The sequence below is a fragment of the Montipora foliosa genome, chromosome 2 (assembly GCF_036669935.1).
Source record: "Montipora foliosa isolate CH-2021 chromosome 2, ASM3666993v2, whole genome shotgun sequence".
Taxonomy (NCBI): Eukaryota; Metazoa; Cnidaria; class Anthozoa; order Scleractinia; family Acroporidae; genus Montipora; species Montipora foliosa.
In genome coordinates this window covers 5,496,404-5,519,270 of record NC_090870.1, presented here as the reverse complement: position 1 = coordinate 5,519,270, position 22,867 = coordinate 5,496,404, and the positions used below count along the sequence as shown (strand labels likewise).

The window sequence follows — 22,867 nt, the reverse complement described above, 5'->3', positions numbered from 1 at the left end:
CGGACAAACCCGATCTCCGGCAAAAAATATTACGAAACAGGAGTCGCGTGGCTTTGGTCGCCATCTTGGCCACGTTCTTGTGTTGAATTCAAAACTGTTCCGTTTTGTCGAAAGCATTGACGTTTTAACGAATATCGCCCGTCGAAGATGAGCACCGTAGACTCTTACGGGCCTGCATCACAAACGCTTACTTTTTTAGACACCGAAGAACCTGATTTCGGAGCAGATACCCAGGGCAGTGAATATGAATTTCACGATTTTACTGTCCCTTCCCAAACTCAAACGCAGTCACAAGCTTCGCAGCCTGAAAGTAGCCAGCCTTTGGTTAACGGAAATGCCGTTGACCAGAAGGAAGACCTCAGCAATGGTCCAGTAGCGGTTAATGAAGATTCAAAGACTGACAGTGGCGTTTCTAAGGTTAGCAACGCTTTAGGAGAGCTAAACTTTGAAGAAGACGAAGACGAAACCTTTTACACAAAAGATCTCCCAGCCTACGCTTGCAGGTAAGTTTAAGTTCAATTCAAGAGTAGTAATTTTGTTGTTTCATAAGCCATCAAGAGGTTTTAGTAGGGCGTTTTGATCATGTTTTAAAGCCGCTATAAAGGAGCAATTTAAAGCGTCAAGGCCATTTAATACTCGCTCGATCACCATAAGAAACTTAAATGTTAAGACTGTACGCAAGTTTAAAATTGCGGAAGAAGGCTTTAATTTTACAATCTCTAGTTTTCCAAAAGCTTTCAGTTTTCCTGTCTCGAATCCTTTTAAAGTGACACAATAATAGAGTTTTTACTCGTTGAACTGTAGGGAAGCTGCTATATGAATATTTAAGTGGGATTTGATACAGTACTTCAGAAATCCAGAAGAGTCATTCATTAGTTGAGGGAGGGGATTGGGGTCAAAAAATTAAATTATCAGCTGGTACATTCGTCATATTTGTTGAGGAAAGCATAGTTATATGGTTTTAATCCTGTAAAAAGTACCTCTTGAATGTGGCATGACTATTCCAGGGGTGGGGTAGGGGGTAGAGGGTTAGGGGTAGGGGTGGGGGTAGGGAGTGAAGGGTACCATAGCTGAAATAACCCAAACCTTTACAAAAATGTTAACCTTAGGGTTAATCCCTCACCCCTCACCCCTCTCCCCCACCCTCAGAATAGTCATGCTGTCTTAAATGAATTTCTTTCCATCTAAAGTAAAATCTTTCAAACTGAAATATTTGCACAAGCTTTTAAAGGGGCAGTATGATGCTATTTTAGTCAAAATCCAAAACACTAAAAGAAGTCTTTGCATCAATGAAGACCTTGGTCAAGATTCTCCCATACCGGTTGATCGGTTAGTAAGAGCTAATTACAATCTTTTTGCAGATATTGTGGCGTCCATGACCCTGCATCTGTGGTTCAGTGTATTCAATGTAAGAAATGGTTTTGTAATGGCAGAGGAAACACGGCTGGCAGGTAATGCTCTTTTTGTACTTTAATGCACATGCTCATGCAGTGGTTGCAGGAGGTGGTGAGGATTGCGGAAATGCAAATGTCTTAAAGGGGCTATGTCACGCAATTTTAGGCAATTTCAGCACTGATCGAATGGTCATAAAATTAACTAAAATATCAAAATAACTGTTCAAAACTATAGAAGAACTCTAACAAAACACAGGGAAGCCAAGAAGGGACATGGATGGACAAAACTGGAGAGGATTGAAATGGATTGAATTTGGGTAAATTTGAAAAATGTCAGCCCACCTTTTTTCAAATTTAAATCAGTCTATATCAAAACATCATTTACAAAGCTGGAAAATCATTCTCAGTTGTTATGTGGCCGTGAGTTTGCAAATGAAAGACTCTTGCTCTGCCAATTTGACGTTTAGAGCTCATAATTAACAAAATTAAACAAAATTACCAAAAATAGCGTGACCTAGCCCCTTAAAGTTACAGATTGCACCACAGCTGTGTCGATGGCTGAGCATAAGGGTGCAAAGTATGCCATGATTTTTGTTAGTAGCTGTCTCCTTTTAACAATCCTGACGCTATGGTTGATCAGTGACAGTGGCACTGCCCAAAAGGGTTTCAAAAATACCATAATACTCTTTGTTTGTCCAGGCTGAGTCTAAAATTTTGGATAAGCATTGCTTTTTATTTTTTTGTTGAGATTATTGTAAGTCTCAAGAGAAGCTGGAAACAATGCTTATGCACAATTTTGGAGTGCAAGCAGAGTAAGTTGCCTAAGCTTGCATTTGGTCACCTGAGTATAGTTTTCATAGACCATTAGACCATTCTTGAGTTAGTGTTGTACTTCATCAAAAAGTGTCTGAAATGGATCATTTTTTGAATAAAATCAAGTTTTCATTCAAAGTGCTAAAACAAAAACAAAAGATGCTCCTGGACTAGCTCAGAAATCAAGGGTAAGGTCAACTCTGAAATGGTCCATTTATTTTTTGCGTGGCATGTAGACTAGAGGAGCTGCTCTTTTTAGTTCAGGGTGCTTACTAAACAGCTAGAGGCTCTCTGGGTGAAAATAAAACATTTCAAATTCTGTGGTCCTGTGAACTTTGCACTTGGAGGTGTTTCTGGAAAATATACCTATAGCCTCTTTTTGTTTTTGTCTTTTTTTCCTTGATTCTTACTTTTTGTTTTTTTTTTTCTTCGTGATTAATTTACTAAACTTTTTCTTGCAGCCACATTGTTAACCATTTGGTCAGAGCCAAACACAAAGAGGTGACACTTCACAAGGATGGTCCTCTGGGAGAAACAATTTTGGAATGTTACAACTGTGCCTGTCGCAACGTCTTCTTGTTGGGCTTCATTCCAGCCAAGGCTGACTCTGTGGTGGTGTTGCTATGCAGGTGAGTATCCAACTCTTACATGCATGTCCTTTAATCTTTTTTTGTCGTTACTGAGCAAAAGAGTTTTCAACTTTTCCCTTTTATCCTTTTTCCACTTGTGGCCCTTAAATTGAGGAATTCCTTCTTTTTGGGTGTAGTCTCCTTTAACCCATTTGCCCCTGAAGTGGCCCCATTGACTAGTCAAACCTCGTCTGGCATTAGACGGAGTAAAATCTATAATCGTCCCTCAGAGGACTGACTGGGTTAACCCATTCACTCCACAGGGACTCCAGGATATCCCCAGTTGATAAGTAAAATCGTCTGGCATTAGACAGAGTAAAATCTGTTAAGTTTCACTCAGGGCTCAATGGGATACATGGGACGTAGGTTTGGAGAGGACCTACTTTGCGTTTTGTTAATATAACATTGTGAACTCTTGATCAAAATTATTATTTGTTTCATGATTTTGTAGGCAGCCCTGTGCAACCCAGAGTAACTCAAAGGATATGAACTGGTAATTATTACAGTTTGTTCCAATATTGAAAGGCTTTAAATGATTATTATTAGTATTATCTTACTGCTGACAGGTTGTCTTATACAGTATGTAGGACTAGTCTCTTCAGATACAGTACAAAAGGCCCATCTTGCATCACTTGTTCTACAAACTACATGTATGTGGGACATGAAATTAAAGGAATCACACAGACATTAAGTATCCCCAGTAACATGCTTTAGCAAATGTCATGGATCTCTCAGGCAAACTACATATGCTAAAGCAAACTACATGGACATGTTGCTAAAGCATGTGCTTTGGCAAATGTCTTGAATCTCTATGGCAAATTGAGGTTGACTGCATAAATTTACCCCATTTCCCAAATTTCCTAAACTTAATGCTTAACTACAGTATCCAAGTAAACAAAAAAATACAAACAAGGAACCCTCTACAAGGTTTGAACGTTGTTTGTGGATTTTCAATCAGGGATCAAGCCCAGTGGCAGCCTCTGATCAATGATCGATGTTTCTTGTCCTGGCTTGTCAAAGTCCCCCCTGACGAGGATCAGCTGCGAGCAAGGCAGGCAAGTACATGTATTTAACAAATAATATAATTTGAAAGTCACCATTTAGAAACCTGTGAATTTCCAGTGCTAAAGCTAATGTACAGATCTTGAACAGTATGCTGATATCTGTCTGTTTCTACATGTAGATTTCAGCCCAGCAGATAAACAAGCTAGAAGAACTTTGGAAGGTTTGAAAACTTTTTTCTTTCAGCTGTGAGGTCAGAGAAGCTAACTTGCGAATTTGATTTACTTTCGTTGACCCAAGTGTTTAGAAATACACATACAAGAAAACTGATGGGAAAAGATCAAAATTTTGGTGCCACAATTTTACATAATCCTATCAACCCTCAACTGGTGCCTGTTGAGGGGTAAAATACATGTAATAATATTGTAGATTTTACCCTGTTAGATACATTGAGTAAAATCTTGAAGAGTCGCCCCCAAAAGGAAAGGGTAACTTACCTAATTCAATAGTTATATTTAAATTACAATTTTATTTCGGAGTGTGACTTAATACACGGTAGATTTTACTCTAATGCCAGGGCCCGGTTGATTGAAAGCCGATTAACTTAATCCAGGATTAGCGTAAATTTTTGTTTCATGTTTTCAACTTTTTCGTGAAAGCTTCTTTTGCTTATTTTTCTTTTGCAAGATTGACTTCTTCTAATGTAAAGTTTCAGCCAATATCAGCGTTGAAAAGCATTTGGGAGTAGAGAAATAAACTCCTTGGTTAATTTTTAATCTGGGATTAGCGTTAATCAGCTTTTGAACAACCGGGCCCAGATGATTTTATTCTTCAGTGTGGGGAGTTTCAGGGGTCAATGGGTTGAGGCCTTTTTTACATAGACATGCTACTCTCATTATTGCTTTTAAGGCTCAAAAGGAAACTCTCAAGTGTTTTTGACTGTGGCTCAAATCATATTTTGCAGGATAATCCAGAGGCCAAGCTGGAGGATTTAGACAAGCCTGGAGTTGATGATGAACCACAGCAAGTTCTTCTTAGGTAATCATGTTCTTCTATGATTCCAAGTACAGCAATCCCATTTAGTTACATGTAGCTTTAGGTTTGGTCCCATGACTTGCTATCTCCATGCTGTTCTCATTCATTAGTGTCGGTAAGTCCTCCTAAGGACAACCAATCTTATCAGCCAGGTGGTCAATGCATGGTTCATGGTGCACAGGGTAGCAATGTACATTGCATTAGTTATTCAGTAAACTCAGTTTCAGTATCATTACCTTCACCCTCAGGTATGAGGATGCTTATCAATATCAGAACATCTTTGGCCCACTGGTAAAGCTGGAGGCAGATTATGATAAGAAACTAAAAGAGTCACAGGTAATGGACAGACGTTATCATCATCAAATTGTTATTATTATTATTGTTTTATCACAGTCTTTGCTGGTGTCTTTTTGCACGTCAACCGGGCACAAACCATGCACCTGGGGCATTGGTCACGCAAGTCAATTATTCTATTCATAAACTAAGCACCTTATTTTTATTAATATTGTTTTTATTATTATTATTATTATTATTATTATTATTATTATTATTATTATTATTGTTGCTAATGGTAGCAGTATAAGAAATTGTATGAATGCGAATGCATTTTGTGATTTACATGGGCAAGAGTGATGATGTTTTGGAAGTTCTCAAAATTGCACAATCCACAGGTGAGAAATTTTAAGACTTTCAAGACATCGCAGATTACCATAAATAATCACTAAAATTAATGCTCAAGCAAGTTCATACAATGTTTTATTTAATACTGTTTAATTTTTATCTCAACAAAGTTACTCCATCGTTGTGTTTTCATAGAAACCTCCTAATTGCACTTTGTAACTTCTATTTCACTCTCTCTAAATTTCTTCTTTTTTTTTTGTCATCACTAGTTATTGTTAGGTATCAATAAAGTTGTTGTTTTTGTTGCACTCTATAACCTCTTTGACCAGTCAGAATTGTAATGTTCTCTTGAGTATACAGGAAAAAGACAGGAAAACATGCGAATTTTATACTTTCGTACTGGACGTTTCCTGTACATTTAGTGATATTCTAACTTGCAGTATTTAAGTTGTGACCTACAGTATTTTCTTCCTTTTTTCTATGACAGACCCAAGATAACATCGTTGTTCGCTGGGATATTGGTCTTAACAAGAAGAGGATTGCCTACTTCTCGTTTCCCAAAACAAATGATGACATGCGACTGATGCCTGGTGATGAACTACGCCTGCGATACGTCGGTGAATTGCATAAACCCTGGCAGGGAGTTGGTCATGTAATCAAAGTCCCAAACAGTATCCTACTGAAAGTACATGTAGTTGTTTTAAAATGAAATAGAATGTGTGAACAACAGCAACAAACCATATATACATGTTCATGCCACTTTTATCACACTTGACTGGGAGCACATGTTACCATTGAAATTTTGATTCAAGCCATTTTTAAGTCATGAATGCATGCTTGTGCAATGAACGCCTTATTGCTGTGTACTGGGAAAAAATAAAGGAATTTCATTTTTGGTGTTAATTCCCTGGGTAACTTTGCCATTGAAGTGATTTGTATGATCGTAGCACGTGGTTGGATAGCAAGCTGTTTTGCCGAAACAGAATTTTCTTCATGTTCTATTGTGAGTTTAATACTGTTGTTATGCCCTTTGTTACATACACTGTACAAACACATATGTAGTTTCTCAACTTGTAATTATGCCAATCACATCAAGCCAGTTGATCCAACATACATCGACAGGAATATTGTCCATGAATGCTTGCTTGAAAACTCTGCCTTTTAAAGCAGTGATTAATGAGCAGGGTCTACATTCAAAAATCGCATTGATTTAGGGCATATTTTCGGAACGGACTTGTTGCTTGTCTCGCAGAGGTTTTTTTTAATAGTGCTCTCTTCACGTGCTGATTAATTATCCAAGTACTGTTCACCTCCAAGTAGCTGGTGTACAAGATTTGAAATTTCCGACCACATTTTGGAAAAATAAAGTAGTTTTTTTGGGTCGCTTTTTATTCAACTTGTGTGGTATATACTAAAACAATAATTTTTCACCTCACTTTTGGTGAATAATATTTTTGCATTCATGCCAGTTTCATTTGTTTTTCGACCCGCATGTTTGTGCTTGAAATTCTTTAATTTGGAACTTTTGGCAACCAAGATTATTGCTTTAGACACCATTATTTTAATCGGCGAGTTTTTACCATCAACGTCTGTTGTGCTACGTTCATGTACTTGAACGTTAGGTTGGACTTGACACTTACTGGATTTTGAACTACACTTATCCGACATGACCTCCTATTAGGATTGACTTTGTTTATAATTATACTATCTTGTAAACCCCAGGATTGACTACGAAAACCAATATTATTGTAAGAACCTTTTAGAAAAATAATTAACAAATAAAGAAGCCTTGACTGTGCTCTGTTCTGTTGTAAAGCACGCAGGAAACGGCTAGAGCACGAAAGAAGTGTAGGGGGAAACACGAGCCGATAGGCGAGTGTTTCTCCCTACTTCTTGAGTGCTCTAGCCGCTTCCTAAGTGCTTTGCAACAGAACAGAGCACAGTCAAGGCTTCTTTATTTGTTTTATGATAAAAAACAAGTAATTTTCTTCAAAAATTCTACTTTATTTTCAAAGCGCGCGCTGCTTGTGGCGAACTGAGATGTCGTCAGCACAGTGCTTTATACTCTGATAAAGCACGCTACTTTGGACCAATCAGCGCGCTTGTAAGAATGTTTAAGATTATTTGATTGGTTAATGAAACAATGGCTTGTCAAAACATCAATCAACTGGAAAATCACACAAAATTAGAATTTATGGAAAAACAAGTGCCTCAATGTTCGGTTTCAGTCCGTAAAAAACAGCAAAAAAGAGGATCTAAATGATTAAGTTCAGTGAAAACCGGCCGAATTGTTGCCCATGAAAACCTGCACGTTTCCGACATGACAACTGGAAAACAAACTCTTCATTGCTTGCGGCTGGAATCTGAAAACCTGTTGGGATTTTTGTAAATGAAGAACTCCAGCGTGAGGACTTTCTGAGCTTGAAAGAACTGCTGGACCGGGCGACGGTTGAGGTCTTCCATCCAAAGCACTTGACAGAATATCTGAGCAAACCTTTAACTGACGGCTTCAATAATACCCAAGGTAAAATTCGGAAATTCATCTGCCATTTCTGCGAATGATGGCGTGGGCTTTCGTTTGTTCCGTGCTTTGTACTCTCATAAAGCACGCTGTTTAAACCAATGAGAGCGCGCGTTAAATAGAAACTTTATTATAAATACATGTAAGAGGTCGATAGACCATGTATAATAAAAACAAAGATTGTTTCTTTCCCCACCCTTCTGCTTTGCTTCCAAAGCGATTGCCAAACGTACTTCAATAATCCGAGATTACTACTAATTAATTATTCCTATTTTCATCATTAGATCATAAGTAAAAACCAGTCAAAATGGAAAAATAATTCATCTTGTTGTTGTTGCTTTCATTGTCACTGTAGCCATCATAAATTATTTAAGAAGAATGCCATTGCTGCGCAGACAATCATAAGTGGTTTTGTTACATATTTGTGCATACTTTGTGACCTCTTTTGCTTATTGTTTAAAGGGCACATTTATTTTGTCACATTTTGATTGAGAGAGTAAGCATTTTTGTGAACTACTTTTTTAAATAGTTTGTCAAGCCTCTCTCCATGTTTTGGAACTTTAGGGCTTATGGCTGGTTTTTCACATAGGATTTGACAACCATGAGGAAACTACTGTCTCATTAAGCTCCCAACTTATACTTAGTGCTGTAGTTGTTAATCATTGAGTTGTTTTCTTAACATGATGTTCCCAGACTTTGGCGAAGAAGTTGGGATTGAGTTGCGCAGCAATCTGGGTGCCCCAGTAGAATGCACTCACAACTTTGTTGTAGACTTTGTCTGGAAGTCAACATCTTTTGACAGAATGCAGACCGGGATGAAGACCTTTGCTGTTGATGAGACGTCAGTCAGTGGCTACATTTATCACAAACTACTGGGACATGAAGTTGAAGAGCAAGTCGTCAAGTGTCAGCTGCCTAAGAGGTTGGTTTTCTTCGTCCTAAGCTGGCATGTACTTTACATGTATGTCTAGATAGGCATGATGAATGCTTGATCTTCAAATTGGGGGACTGTACATGAAATCAAATCAAATGAAAGAAACCAGATGAAACCAAGGGTTGGGTTTGGTAAGAGGGAAAGTGTAATCAGAAAAAACCTCTCAGAGCAGGGTAGAGAATCAAGTAGTGCAACCCATTTCTGATATTATTATTGATTCTGGGATTCAAACCTGGGGTCACTGTTGGTATCTGTGCTCAGCTTAACAAGTTGATGTCAGTTTTTCATGGGTCTGTCCTGTTATTGATCATGAATTTTGTCATGACATTTGTCAAAGTAGCTGTGGATCCACGAGGCGATAGCTGAATGGATCTGCAGTCTACTTTGACAGTGTTATGATGAAATTCATTGTGAATAACAGGACAGACGCATGAAAACCTGACATCAGTTTGTTTCTTACAATAACAAAAAAGGCAGATGGGTCAAAATTAAGTCAAAACACGTGAAGAGCGCAAGACAAAAATGCGAGAAACTTCAATTTCATTCTATCTGACGCTTATTGACAATAAAAATTAGCCAATGAGCGTGCACGAATTCTGAAGTCATTGTAAAAATATTATTTTACATCAAGAGGCAAGCAATAATTTTTGTCATATTATTTTTTTAGTGTTCTAAAAATTGCAAGTGATGCAGCTCAACACAAGTCAGAATTGGGTTAATTCCGAGCATCCCCCCTCAACTTAATATAACCCTTTCCTGTCCAAGGGGGGCCCCCATCAATGAGTGAAATCGTCTGGCGTTAGACAGCGTAAAATCTGTCAGTGTCACTCTTGGGCAAGAAAGAGTGAAGTAAATGCCAAAGGGTTCCTGTAGTATCCAGTTTGGCTGTAAAAGAGAATAATACTTAAAGGGGCTAGGTCACGCTATTTTAGGCATTTTCAGCACTGATCGAATGGTCTTAGAATTAACTAAAATATCAAAATAACTGTTCAAAACTATAGAAGAACTCTAACAAAACACAGGGAAGCCAACAAGGGACATGGATGGACAAAACTGGAGAGGATTGAAATGGATTGAATTTGGGTAAATTTGAAAAACGTCGGCCCACCTTTTTTCAAATTTATATCAGTCTATATCAAAGTTGTTATGTTGCCGTGATTTTGCAAATGAAAGACTCTTGCTCTGCCAATTTGACGTTTAGAGCTCATAATTAACAAAATTAAACAAAATTACCTAAAATAGCGTGACCTAGCCCCTTTAAAATTAACACTACTCTGTAAATATCTAGCAATGCTTATGTATGAGCTTTCTGTTCTGAACATGTGTGTGTGTGAGAAAGAAATACCTCCAAACTCTGTGGGTGTAAAAACTGAATTTAAAGGTTGCTCTTGATAGACCGTTTTTCAGTGCCAAAGTGGTTGGTTCAATGATTACTATAGCTAAAAGACAGTTTCAATTTGAATTGTTAGGTTCTCAGCTCAAGGATTGCCAGAACTTAACCACTCACAGGTTTATGCCGTGAAAACTGTTCTTCAGAGACCACTCAGCCTCATTCAGGTGAGGGACTTGCAACAGATCTGTAGTTGAGAGCAAACTCTTTGAAAGAGTGTTGAGAATCAAAAAATGGTGCAAGATATTGATACAGCATCGGGTCTCAGGTTAACAACGTAGTAACAAATCGCTCTGGAAGTACAGTTGTACATACACATCTCATCCAAATACTGACAGTCTGAAATCACTCATCCCATACAGCTGACCACTGTATTACTGCAATGTAAAGTGCTAAATGTATGTGGGTTATTGACCAAGCGTGAGGTCAAGATGGCTGGAGATTGGCCAAGTTCCTTTTTTGCCTGTCTATGGACCCAGGTGAAGTCGAGGTCCATAAACACACAACAAAGAATGAGGCCAATATCCAGCCATCTTGACCAAAGAAGTTAGGTTAATAAAGGATTTATTATATGGGATAAAACACCAAAAAATGATCTTTTATCTTGCGGGACCAAGTGAGAAGAAATCCCGAGCGGGCAAGATAGCTCCATCTTGCCTGTCTGGGTAGCCAATCACAGCATGGGATTTGGTTCATCTTGCCCACTCAAGGAGCTAGTCATACAGTAAATAGTATTATTATCAAATTGCCCTTAGCTTTTACCTCTTTCACCCCTGAAAAGGCCCCCATTCACAGGCAAAATCATCTGGCCTTCAACAACGTGAAATCTGCAAGTGTCACTGACTTTGAAGGGAATTTGTCTTCACTTCAATGCAAATAGAAGATGCCATAGTTTGAAACCTCTACTGGTTGGCTGTATTTACAAAGTGAGGTGGTCAGGAGTTGATATCCTGCCCGTGATCATTTGAACCTGAGAAAGTCTTGTGTAGATCCTGGCAGCTCCCAAACCTCTGGACTATGCTGCCTAATGAATGCATTGACCTTACGAAGCAGTAAGCAGCAGAAAGATCATTATACCTGTCCTTTCTCGATTGACTATGACTGTGTTGCAAAACAAAATACTGAAAGCAAAATAATTCCTTATTATACTCAATTGTACAATTCATGCAACCTTTAATCCCATGCTATAATTTTATGGTACCGTGTATAACTCTGTTTTTCGTTCCTGCAGGGACCACCTGGCACTGGAAAGACAGTGACATCTGCTAGTGTTGTTTATCACTTAGCCAAACAAAGTAATGGGTGAGTTACAATAATTAAAAATACTTTATCAACCAGGCTTTTCTATCTAGGCCATTGAAGCACAGCATAATACATGTAAGAATAATTTCATGTTGTTTGAGGCTGGCCAATAAGATAACAAGAAGTGCAGCCAAGGAGCCAACCAGGCGTGACTTAAAACAACTCACAACTCAGCTAATAATATAGAGTTAGCCAAGTCTAAAAGCGGAGCTCCCTGGTTATTTATTCTTACTTCCTGAGGCTCTCACTGCTTTGGGCCAGCCCACGAGAGAGAATACTGCATTCACGGCAATCAAATGTCCACAGCCCAGCATTGAGCCTTCATTCCAGGCACCAGTGAACACTGGTTCGATCAATAGAGAGAAAAAGAAAGAAGTTGCGTTAGGGGACGCATGCTTATAAATAAATAGGCTACAAAAGTCCTCTAGACTGTTGAAAATACCTACAAAACTGCTACATAGATCAACTCATAGATCAAGCCCTTATGTAGTTACAACATTTCCACGAGTCTGCACCTGTGATATTAGCAACCTTGTAGTGTGAAGACGACTACGAGTAAGAGTTCTCAGTTCTGAGCATGTGCATTTAGAAAATCTTTGTTCTTTTAACATACAGTGTAATGTCCGTACCAAATACAGAAAACATTCTCGTACTCCAATCTAAAGATCGCCATTGATTCTTGACCAGAACGATCTCCTGAGCTTGTGGTAGTTTATTTTGTTGAATAGTCATTTATCTAAATTGAAAAATGATAATATTACTAAATAGTTAATGTGCAATGTCAAACATCTTGTTTTGTTCTTGTTAAATTTTTCAGTCAAGTTCTGGTCTGTGCTCCAAGTAATATTGCTGTTGATCAACTGACAGAGAAGATTCACAAGACAGGCCTTAAGGTACCCCTGCATTAGACTTTTACTGTTAAGGCTGCGTTCGATTGACTGTGTTCCGGAATAGGAATACATGGAATAGAAGTAAGAAATCCTTCGTTCTTACAGAGATTCCCAATAAAATTGTCAAATGCCTGCTAAAATGCTATTTTAAACATATCTTTATTATCCTTGTTGCTTCAAAACGCCAGACGTACCAAACGTTTTAAGTCATCACTTCAAGTATTCTTATTCCCGAATAGGGTCAATCGAACATGGCCTAAGTTTGTTGAGGCCAAAATTGAATGTAAAGTCATTTAGAAGTATTGTGAAGTGTTTCCTTTTTATAAATACATGTATGCATACAAGTGCGTGTAGAGGTAGTCAAAGTGACAGTGACAGAAAGTTTGATTTTTTTAATGCATATTTTAATTAAGTCAATAAAATATGGGGAACAATTAGGGAAATTGTAAAGAAAAAAAGATATACAGTGCCTGTAAACTTTTATTGTGATGGATTCATGTAAATGTACTTCATTTTACAACAGCCCAATTACTGTCATTGATGCAATTTTGTGGCAGGTTGTGAGACTTTGTGCTAAAAGTAGAGAGGCAATAGACTCCCCTGTGGCATTCCTTGCTCTGCACAATCAGGTGCGCAATATGGACAGTGTACCTGAACTTCAAAAGCTTCAACAGCTAAAAGATGAACAAGGGGAGTTGTCTGCTGCTGATGAGAAAAGATATAGATCCCTGAAGAGGAACTGTGAGCGGGACCTTCTGCAGGTATGTTAGGTTTTTCATATGAATTTCTGCCTATTTTTCAATTCAGTTACGCCCTTTAAATGGCGTCTACAAGTGTACACTGTAGCAGTGTCTGGGCTTAACAGTCTTTAGTCAGCGATCGATACATAAGAGCAAACTGGATATAATGCTTTAGGTAGTGCAGCTTCGTCAAAGCTTGCATCTTTGCACGTAAGAGTTTATGTTAGTGTGGTTGTGTCACATTTGAAATTGTTTTCCAGCCATTGGAATAGAATTCTGCAAAGAGAAAAATAACTGGTCACAGCAGGATTCATTTTTGCCCCTGCCACCATTTTCTCCATTAAAGTGATGGAATTGGTTAGGTAACTGTATTTTAAGATTTTTTTTTTTCCTTTTCAGCATGCGGATGTGATCTGCACCACATGTGTTGGTGCTGGAGATCCTCGTCTTTCCAAGTTTAGATTCCGAACTGTTTTGATTGATGAGTCAACACAAGCCACTGAACCGGAGTGCATGGTCCCAGTGGTGCTTGGTTGCAAACAGGTCAGTGACTATAGAAAGATCTGATATTGCATTTACAGTAAACAACAAATGTTGGAGTGAGTTTGCCTTTTGTCATAAATGGAATAAATTTGTTTGGTATTAGCTTACGGCCTGTTCACTCCAGACATTGATCAACTTCACATCTTAGGAGGGAGACAAGTTGGGAGCTTTATGAGATTAAAGGTTATGCTTGGGTAGTGAGTCATCAGACACTGTTCCACCAAAAGTTGAAAGAATTAAAAGCAAGGTTCTTATGTGATGACCGAACACCAAGTCTTAAGGGAGGAAGTATGGATGCCTCATAGAGCTTTGATTTTTTGGTTATTTTACAGCTGATCCTGGTTGGAGATCATTGCCAGCTGGGGCCTGTTGTCATGTGCAAGAAGGCAGCCAAGTAAGATGGCATTTCCCTTATTACTATTGCAGGAGTAATAAGTGTTGGGTCATATTTCAGTTCAGGCTTTTTTGTGTATCATATTCCATATCATTCCAAGGAACAGTAAAACAATGATCAACAGGACAATGCATGTTACCTTAATAACAATAGAAGCTTATGCGGAGATAGCTGCTCGTAGAATTATACCCATAGAAGAGCTGACACAGTGCCCAGGACATCATGAGCTTGATTTTGTCAACTGTCAGGCATCTTTAATGCTAACGTTGTGTTTAGTCCTACTAAAGAGTTTTAATGGTAATATATATTTTCTCTTATCAAGCTCTTTTTATCAATGATATTTTGTCACTTTTGGCTTATTCTTTCCTTAGTGCTGGTCTTTCTCAGTCCTTGTTTGAACGCCTTGTGGTCCTGGGAATTCGCCCCATCCGTCTTCAAGTTCAGTACCGTATGCACCCCTCCCTGAGCGAGTTCCCATCCAATCTGTTTTATGATGGAACACTTCAGAATGGAGTAACTATTGGTAAATATCTGGAAAGTTCTACTTAGTGTCAGCGGTTTAGAGGAATTTACTGGCTGTGTTTTTCATGTGGCATGACAATATCGAATCTTGCTGCTTTTGACAAGAGAGGTGACAGAATGTCATTAACTTCTGAAGTATTTATAAATTTATTCAGTTTTTTTAATGGTTAATATGCAAGGCATAAAAGCAGGTGTGGTGGCCACATGAAACTTGCCATTCATTCATTTGTTGACTGGTAGTCTGTGAAATAAGGACTATCTTCTGTGACTATACACTCTGACTTTGAACTGGGTTTAAAAAATGCTATCGAATCTTCTTGTCTCAAGTTGCACATAGAGTATAACAACAGTGTTGCATTTTGTACATGCTAATTTGTTTCTTCTGTTTCTTCAGCCGAACGCCAACAGCCAGGAATTGACTTCCCGTGGCCTGTGCCTGACAAACCGATGTTCTTCTACTCCACCATGGGACAAGAGGAAATCGCCTCCTCTGGTACATCTTACCTGAACAGGTACATTCTGTTTGTTTACAAATGATCGCCTGTACCCTGTCCATCTTGCAATGTGACATGTTTCATGTTGTTGCTGTTTTTTTTTTAAATTGATGATTATACAATAAATAAGCATAATTTTATGGTGCTATATACATGTAGGTACATGTACAAGGGGTCTACACTTTATATTTCAGTTTACACAAAAGGCAGTTCAGAAGACTTTTTTTGTTTGCTTGTAACATTTTATAAAAAGGGAATGATTCTTAATCATCACATTTTGGTATGCGCACAGGACTGAAGCTGCAAATGTGGAGAAGATTGCCACACGTTTCCTTCGTGCTGGAGTCAAGCCAGAACAAATTGGAGTTATCACTCCATATGAAGGCCAGAGAGCTTATCTCGTACAGTACATGCAATTCAGTGGATCTCTTCATGCCAATCTTTACCTGGTAAGATAGAAACATTTGCAGGTGTCTCATTCTGCTTTATCTATAACCATACATGTACCTTCAAATGATTAGATTGTTAAAAAGAGATGTGAGAATTAAGTGTATACTTTTTTTCTGTAATACAATCAAGAGGATTACAATAAGGTGTTAGCAACTGTACTCTGTTGAGTCGCAATGCAGTTGTGTTGTTTTAAAAATTCTCATATTAAACTCTTCTTAAGGTACATACAAGGGATTAAACAGAAAATTCCTATCTTCACGGAGTTCAGGAAATTCCACTGATAAATCCCTCCTTTTAGAGATTTATACACAAATCCCTCGCAAATAGTCCGAAGTTTAATTCTCCACCCTCACTCTCCTACTTACCTGATGGCACCCCTCCCCCAAAAAGCTCAACCGGGTTGTTGGATAACAAAAGAAAGTGTGAATCACGAAGTAATAAATTATTAAGGTTAAGGATTAGATGTATTAATCTGATTCTTGTTTTTCCAATCATTACAGGAAATAGAGGTGGCCAGCGTGGATGCTTTCCAGGGACGTGAAAAGGATTACATCATCCTGTCTTGCGTGAGATCCAATGAACACCAGGTACACAAAGTGGCAGTGGATGTGTTGAACAAAATGGGAGCAAGAAAGTAGTTAAAATAGGAAACCTTGAGAGCTTATGGTTGCATTTTTTATGTGGAAATATTATTAAAAAGCTTGGCTCCTTTGGCTGCTACACACTTTCTTCTTTGTTATGTTTAATTCAATGTATAGCTAGCTCTGTTTTTATTTCTTTTTTACTCTTTTTGTTGTTGTATTGTAGTTGAATAAGTGTGAATAAAATGAACTTATTGTAGTATAATTAAGTTCTTTAACCCCATGCACGCGCTCTGTTTATAGCCGATTCTCGCTTATCATCTTTCGCCTCTTTAATCTTTCACAGGGCATTGGTTTCCTGAACGACCCAAGGCGTTTGAATGTAGCTTTGACACGAGCAAAGTAAGTCAACAGTTAAGTTAAATTGTGGATGCTTGTAGGCGAAAATATGTAATTTAAGGGGCAAGAAATCTCCTCTGATTAGTTGTGAATTGAAAGCTTCGTTTTTTTTATTCCAGGTACGGTATCATTGTCATTGGCAATCCCAAGATTTTGTCCAGGGTAAGTTACAGGAAATCAAAATTACTTCCAAAGCACCTAATAAGTTTCTCTCTTCCGAAACGCTAAATTTTCTCACAATTTTCAGTCACTCAGATAACACTATAACACACTCAAGATGTATTAAGTGGTGCGGCGATATTGAAGCCCTAAAATTTGGTATCAGATGGGCATATGAGGTCATTTGGTCAAGAGCAAAAGATTCTAAATTTCAGATTGTGAGCGCTTGAGAAAGCAAAGATTGTTGCGATGAAACACATAGTGGACACATAGTGTGCAATTGAGAATGCCTTCCGTTTGTTGAGGGACAGTGTCACACTATTTCAGTCGAACTTTAAAACACTAAAATACGTCTTTGCATCAATCAAAACCGAAAAATCATGGTTTAGTTTTGTTGCCAATAACAATTGAAGTGCACTGAAGCTGTTTCTTGTCATTTACATCCATGGATGGAGACGATGGAAATGGATTGAAACTGGAAAAAACATGCCATTTGGAGATGGTGTCCGCAGAAAGTCGCCAAAAATTAAACACAGTCCTGAATGCTGGAACGTGAGCTATTGTTCTAATTTAGATTTTTACCCAGTTTTGACCCAAAAACAGCAAATTATTTTTAGCATGACAGTGCCCTTTGAGTAAGTGGGGAGAAGTTGCTGCCTCTCTTATGACATCTTCGAACTGTCAGATTTTTTTTTGTTTAATCCACTCAGAAGAGGTAGATAAACCATAGGCCTCGATTCACAGTCACCTTTATGAAGCGTTAAAGCCGGATGGTGTTCGAAAGTGATTGGCCACGCCATTCTTGTTGTCGTGGTCTCTCTTTCTGTATTTGTGGCACCCATTGGTTCCAGTGCGAATGAAATGGCTGCCGTCTGCGCTATTATAGAATCGTTTTAAATTGTTTTTGTTTGTTTTTGTTATGCTTCAGCAACCGTTGTGGAACCATCTTTTGAACTACTACAAGGAAAATAAAGCTTTGATGGAAGGTGAGTGGAAATCTAGTTTAGTTTCGTGCAGGGGTAGTGGTGAGAGCACTCGCCTCCCACCAATGTGGCTCAGGTTCGATTCGCAGACACGGCGTCATATGTGGATTGAGTTTGTAGGTTTTCTACTCTTCTTCGAGAAGTTTTTCTCCGGGTACTCCGGTTTTCCCATCTCCTCAATAACCAACATTTGGTTTGATTTACGTTAATTTGTTTTCAGTTTGTAGTCTCCCCAATCGGTGCTACAGCGTCGGAAGACTAGACACATAAATTTCAATCCTTTTTTTTTTTTTTCGTGGTAGAAACGTGAGTGTAGATAAGACTGATTTTGACTGTCGTAAGAGCAAAACCCAGGTGGTATTCTCTGGCTGATACATCATCGAGCTGGTAATGGAGGCGGAGATTTGGTCAAGAGTACCCTAAAGTTGTCTTCGAGGAAAAAAAACACGTCTTCCAAACCAAAGTAGTAGACAATAGTGAGCTAATCACAACGGAAAACAAAATCCATACAGCCAGCGCTTAGCAAGCAAATCTCAAGTGGTTTTGCTTCTGATTCGCTGAGCAAGGGCGGTTTGTTTGTTTGTTATTTATTTGTTTAAGCAAGTGAAGTTTTGGCAGCTTTTCAGCTGATGTGGACCTGCTATACCCACCCACCCACCCATATACTCACAGGGAACTTCATCCCCAAAATTAAGGTAGTCGTGAAGTTACTTTCATCGCTTAATAGAAAACAACTTTGTCAAGTGTCTGTTAGATCTACATGACTATATTGTTTCTTCACAGGACCACTAAATAACCTGAAGGAGAGCATGATCCAGTTCAGCAAACCAAGAAAGCTTGTCAACAGAACCAATCCGGTACAGTGAATAGCCTGTCTCGAGGAGCACTCGAGTTTTTTTTTTTCGAATATTCCCGGGTTATCATAGTCTCGATTTCCAGCCGTTTTGGGAACGAGTTTAACGAACGGCTGGATCACCGGCCGGCGTCGTTTCTCCGTGACGTAGCAGCCGTCGTAATTGTATTTTGTAATCAGCCAATAATATTTTGTACTTGGCCGGTAGGCGACTTTCTGATTGGTGGAAAATACAATTGGCTTGACCGCTGGACCTCTGCTCCAGCCGTGGTGTGCGTGGAGGAACGCGGGCGCACAAAATCAAGACTGGCACAATCGAGTCTGTGGTTATCATTGAAAAGTTACTTCTGTTCAATTCTCCGGTCCTTGTTTTAAGCCAAACCAAACGAATGCAATTGTCATAGCCATGTCCTTACACGTGTTGCTCTTTGTACAAACAGGGAGGTCGTTTCATGAGCAACACGATGTTTGACGCCCGCGAGGCGTTGATCCGCGGCAGTGTGTATGACCGACAGATGCCAGGCGCACCAATGGACCACCCAGCTGCGTACGATACTTACTTCCATACCCATGACCGTCTGAGCTACATTGGTGCTGAACGGACCATCCCACCGGCAGCTGCAGCAAGGATCCCGGTACCCGTGGGAATGTTTATTCCCCCGGTACCTCCACCGCATCACAACTACTTTGGACAGGTAAATTACTACTTACTTAATTAGTCTCTCCCCATTTGGAGTTTTTCAGGGTCAATGAAACATTTATGATACAACTAAAAAGAACAATCGTTCAGAATCCCAACTGGCCAGGGGCAAGCTAATTGGGTGTTTACAAAAGCAGCCGAGAAGTTGAACTAGGGACTACCAGGACCTTCTTCAGCTAGAACGGGTCTCGAAGCCGGGATTCCCGGATCTCAAGTCAAGCGCTCTGAGTATTTCGTTGCGAGACGCAGTTTTGCGTTGTAATTATTACATCTTTGCTGGCTTTAGCCCCTTGCCGACTGAAAGAAGAGTTATTTTGTGATTGCTGGGTGTGTAAGTCACGTGTTACAATTCCTATCAAGTCTTATGAAGTAAAAGTAGTATAAGCTAATATTACAAATGGCCAAAATCGTTAAAAGATAAGAAGATATCAAGTTAAAACGAGTGACTCAAAGAAAGCGATCACGTATTTTTCAGTTTAGTAAAAGAGTCTCTGAAGTTCTAAACACTGCAGGCATCGGGAAGATCGAGTTTCAGTCCGCTGTGTGATGTTCTCAGTAATGTTTTTCACTTTCCGTAGCCTTTGGCGGGTCGTATGCCGCCACATGGTCGTCCAGTTCAGCAGCCCCGGCAACGCAATCAGCGAAATCATCACCCACACCAGCCAATGGGCTATGCTCCACACATGCCAGCAAGCCAGGCAAGCCAGGTATATACAGCCATCTTTGTTTAGTTTTAGTAACCTGAGACAATATTCCGGTCATACTTTCGACGGAAGAGTACTGTCACTGAAGGAAAGAAAAAAAAAAAAATGTAGGAATAGGTAAGGGAGATTTGTCAACGAAGGAGAGTTCGATTTGGTGACAGTTCTCGTTACATCACAGCTGCCTCTTCTTTGCGAAACTATTTGTGAAGTGCCCAGATCAGTGACTAGAAACCAAGATATGACATGCAAAAATAACTTAATGAGAGTATCTGTAGGAGAAAAAAAATGTAGGAATTTTAGAGGGTCGTGGTCAAGGAATGTCCAGGAAAGTGTAAAGGTTTTACTGAAAAAGAATTTTTGGAACTGGCCAGAGGTTCGTTTTTCGAAAGTCCTAGCCTGCTGAGCAAGCGTTTCCATGGGTTTTTGATGTTTTCTTTTTGGTCTCGTCACCCCACTTTTGACGCGGCCAGAACATCGAAACTCTTCCATGTTCCCCCAGTAAACGCCGCGTTGCTGCTGCGCAGGCCACGAAAGTCACGGAGATCCATTTGCACAATTTCCATCCCCTTGTTTTGTAAAGCTATTCATTTCACGTTTTTTTTTTTTTTGAAGATAAGAGAAAGCAAAATGATTGAAGTTTGATGACTTAAAACCTCTCCGTCCTTAAAGTACTGTACAGAGGGAATTGAGACACGCGCCTTAAAGTTTCGGGACTTTCGAGAAACGGACCCCAGTTCCATATTTTTACGGAAGGATATTTAATTTTGAACATGAACATAGTTGGAAAGCTGTGACACGCGTTTGACTTTGTTTCCCACAGGATGCCTCCCAGCCTCTGTCCCAGGGCCCCCTGACTCAGGGCGGAATGTCCATGAGTCAGCCAATGGCCTCTCAGCCCTTGTCCCAACCAGACCTGTCTCAAGACAGTTACCTTGGCGACGACTTGAACCTCAAGTCTCAGGCAGACGCCGTGCTATCACAGGACTCCACCTACCAGGGGGAGAGGGGAGGTTACATGAACTCCCTACCAGACTACTCCCAGCCAAACTATGCCTCCCAGTACTGAAGTGTCAGCCTCCCGGCTGATATGGGGGCTTGCGACCACCTGGCAGCCGTCGCTAAGGCAACTGGCATGGTAACGCCTTGCCAAAGCCACACCCTTTTAATGCCCCGCACAGAGGGGTGTGGAACCCAGCTTGTACCAACGAGGGGATCTAGAGAAGTGGAAGAAGGAAGGAGAGGAGGAATTTGATTTTTGACGATTTAAACGTTTACTCAACAAAAGGATAAGACGGATAATTTAAGACGCACAAGTGTTTTTCCGGACATGACACGGTTTTCTAAAGCAGCGGTGAACGACTCCACGAAATTAAAAATGCTTCCACGGTCGGAAAAGCAAAATTTACCGGGTACTATCTCAACAACCTTAGGAGTCTTGGGAACAGAGCTTGGTGGTAGTTCTCGCAAACTATCTGTCAGGTCGCTTTTAAGTTTTCGACAGTTCACACGTGCTAGGCGTGAAATATTACACCTAAACGTGGCCCTGGCTTTTCTTCGAAGGGAGACAGGGAGGGAAAAGGAGTTTAGCAGCTCTTGTTTTCATCTCCACGGCGCCTTAACTTAGCGAGCTCCATGTAGCGTGATAATCTCGTAATATTTCTTTCGGTCGCTCATAAACCTGAATTCTTAAATCCCCGGCTAATTGTTGGCACACTGTTAGCCAAAATGCTAGAGAGTTCAGTTACTCCTGGTATATGACACAGAGCCAACATTTTCTGGTTGATGAATGTCACCAACTTTGTTGGTACGGCTCCCATGCGTCTAACGTCCCCATCATTTAGCCGGGAATTTGGAACGAAGCTTAACAAGAGAAGCTTTCGGCTTGCACGTGCAAAGAGTGCGTGACAGTGGAGGTTTTTCCCCAATCTATGTCGTGGCGGTTGTGCTACCGTTGCTTTAGTGCCGTTGCTGTTTTTCCCAGTCAAACAGTTTAATTAACTCTTTAAACGCTTTAGACTAATCTTACAAGTTCAACAACGAAAAGAAAAGCAACAAGGATATGGTAGTGGTGTTCGATGCACCAGTGTTTCTTTAACCCTTTCTATTGAGGGAAAATTTGGTCTTCCTCGACTGGATCAGTCTTGTTTAGCTTTCTTTTGGCGATAATGCTTCTGCCACTAATTTGAGTAAACCTTTTTTTAGTGTTTATTTTCTTATCATGGATTTGTCTTTCTTACTTGGACTTGACGATACGAAAAGACGACATTTCGTTTTTTGAGGATAGTTTTTAAGTGTATTTTGTCGTACCATTGTCATATTGTGGCACATCAATAATTGTGGTTTTGCTGTCGCTTTGTAGTGTTATAGTTGTGCGATTCGCTTTGTAAAACACCAGCCCAGCCGTCAGTCGTTGTACCTTCCTTTTGGTGTTATCGCTCAGCCGCTCCGTAACCGGTTTCTTCAAAGTATTGTCCAGACAAGTGGAAGCGACATCTCGTGGGGGCAAAAAAGTCCCGTGTCGTAGTATTATCTTCTTGAAATATTGCTATGCAAGCGGTTTTTTGACCTTCCAGATCACTTTGACTTAGCGAAATATCAAAGACTTAAAACGCGCGCGAAAAAAAATCGCAGGCCGTCTTTTTCGTTGCACTGTTCCGCTAAATAAAATTGTCACCGACTGTCAGAGGTATCCGAAAACCACTGAGGACTGGGCTGGTGTTCCAATATTTCCATTGGTTCGGTTATCGAGTTTGACCAGGAACGGTTAGTATTCGCACATCGTGAAGGAAGCGTGAACTAGTTTTCAATGGAGAA

At 39.7% G+C, this 22,867-nt stretch overlaps 1 protein-coding gene across 1 annotated transcript in view; it reads left to right on the top strand.

Annotated features, from left to right (window-relative positions):
- The first annotated feature begins 33 nt into the window (after nucleotides 1-33).
- Nucleotides 34-22,867, top strand: part of LOC137992195 (regulator of nonsense transcripts 1-like) — a 23,918-nt gene continuing 1,084 nt past the window's right edge. Inside the window, exons 1-27 of the mRNA XM_068837350.1 lie at nucleotides 34-503; nucleotides 1,362-1,451; nucleotides 2,669-2,836; nucleotides 3,288-3,329; nucleotides 3,795-3,891; nucleotides 4,020-4,061; nucleotides 4,803-4,876; nucleotides 5,122-5,209; nucleotides 5,982-6,165; nucleotides 8,709-8,937; nucleotides 10,419-10,506; nucleotides 11,571-11,641; nucleotides 12,459-12,534; nucleotides 13,089-13,292; nucleotides 13,671-13,814; nucleotides 14,147-14,208; nucleotides 14,580-14,731; nucleotides 15,125-15,242; nucleotides 15,517-15,673; nucleotides 16,175-16,261; nucleotides 16,602-16,657; nucleotides 16,774-16,816; nucleotides 17,742-17,799; nucleotides 18,580-18,653; nucleotides 19,090-19,344; nucleotides 19,928-20,056; nucleotides 20,874-22,867. The exon at nucleotides 20,874-22,867 is cut by the window's right edge and continues 1,084 nt beyond it. Coding sequence (XP_068693451.1) covers nucleotides 148-503; nucleotides 1,362-1,451; nucleotides 2,669-2,836; nucleotides 3,288-3,329; nucleotides 3,795-3,891; nucleotides 4,020-4,061; nucleotides 4,803-4,876; nucleotides 5,122-5,209; nucleotides 5,982-6,165; nucleotides 8,709-8,937; nucleotides 10,419-10,506; nucleotides 11,571-11,641; nucleotides 12,459-12,534; nucleotides 13,089-13,292; nucleotides 13,671-13,814; nucleotides 14,147-14,208; nucleotides 14,580-14,731; nucleotides 15,125-15,242; nucleotides 15,517-15,673; nucleotides 16,175-16,261; nucleotides 16,602-16,657; nucleotides 16,774-16,816; nucleotides 17,742-17,799; nucleotides 18,580-18,653; nucleotides 19,090-19,344; nucleotides 19,928-20,056; nucleotides 20,874-21,119 — 3,390 coding nt within the window. The 5' untranslated portion in view covers nucleotides 34-147 and the 3' untranslated portion in view covers nucleotides 21,120-22,867. The remainder of the gene's footprint in view (nucleotides 504-1,361; nucleotides 1,452-2,668; nucleotides 2,837-3,287; nucleotides 3,330-3,794; nucleotides 3,892-4,019; nucleotides 4,062-4,802; nucleotides 4,877-5,121; nucleotides 5,210-5,981; nucleotides 6,166-8,708; nucleotides 8,938-10,418; nucleotides 10,507-11,570; nucleotides 11,642-12,458; nucleotides 12,535-13,088; nucleotides 13,293-13,670; nucleotides 13,815-14,146; nucleotides 14,209-14,579; nucleotides 14,732-15,124; nucleotides 15,243-15,516; nucleotides 15,674-16,174; nucleotides 16,262-16,601; nucleotides 16,658-16,773; nucleotides 16,817-17,741; nucleotides 17,800-18,579; nucleotides 18,654-19,089; nucleotides 19,345-19,927; nucleotides 20,057-20,873) is intronic.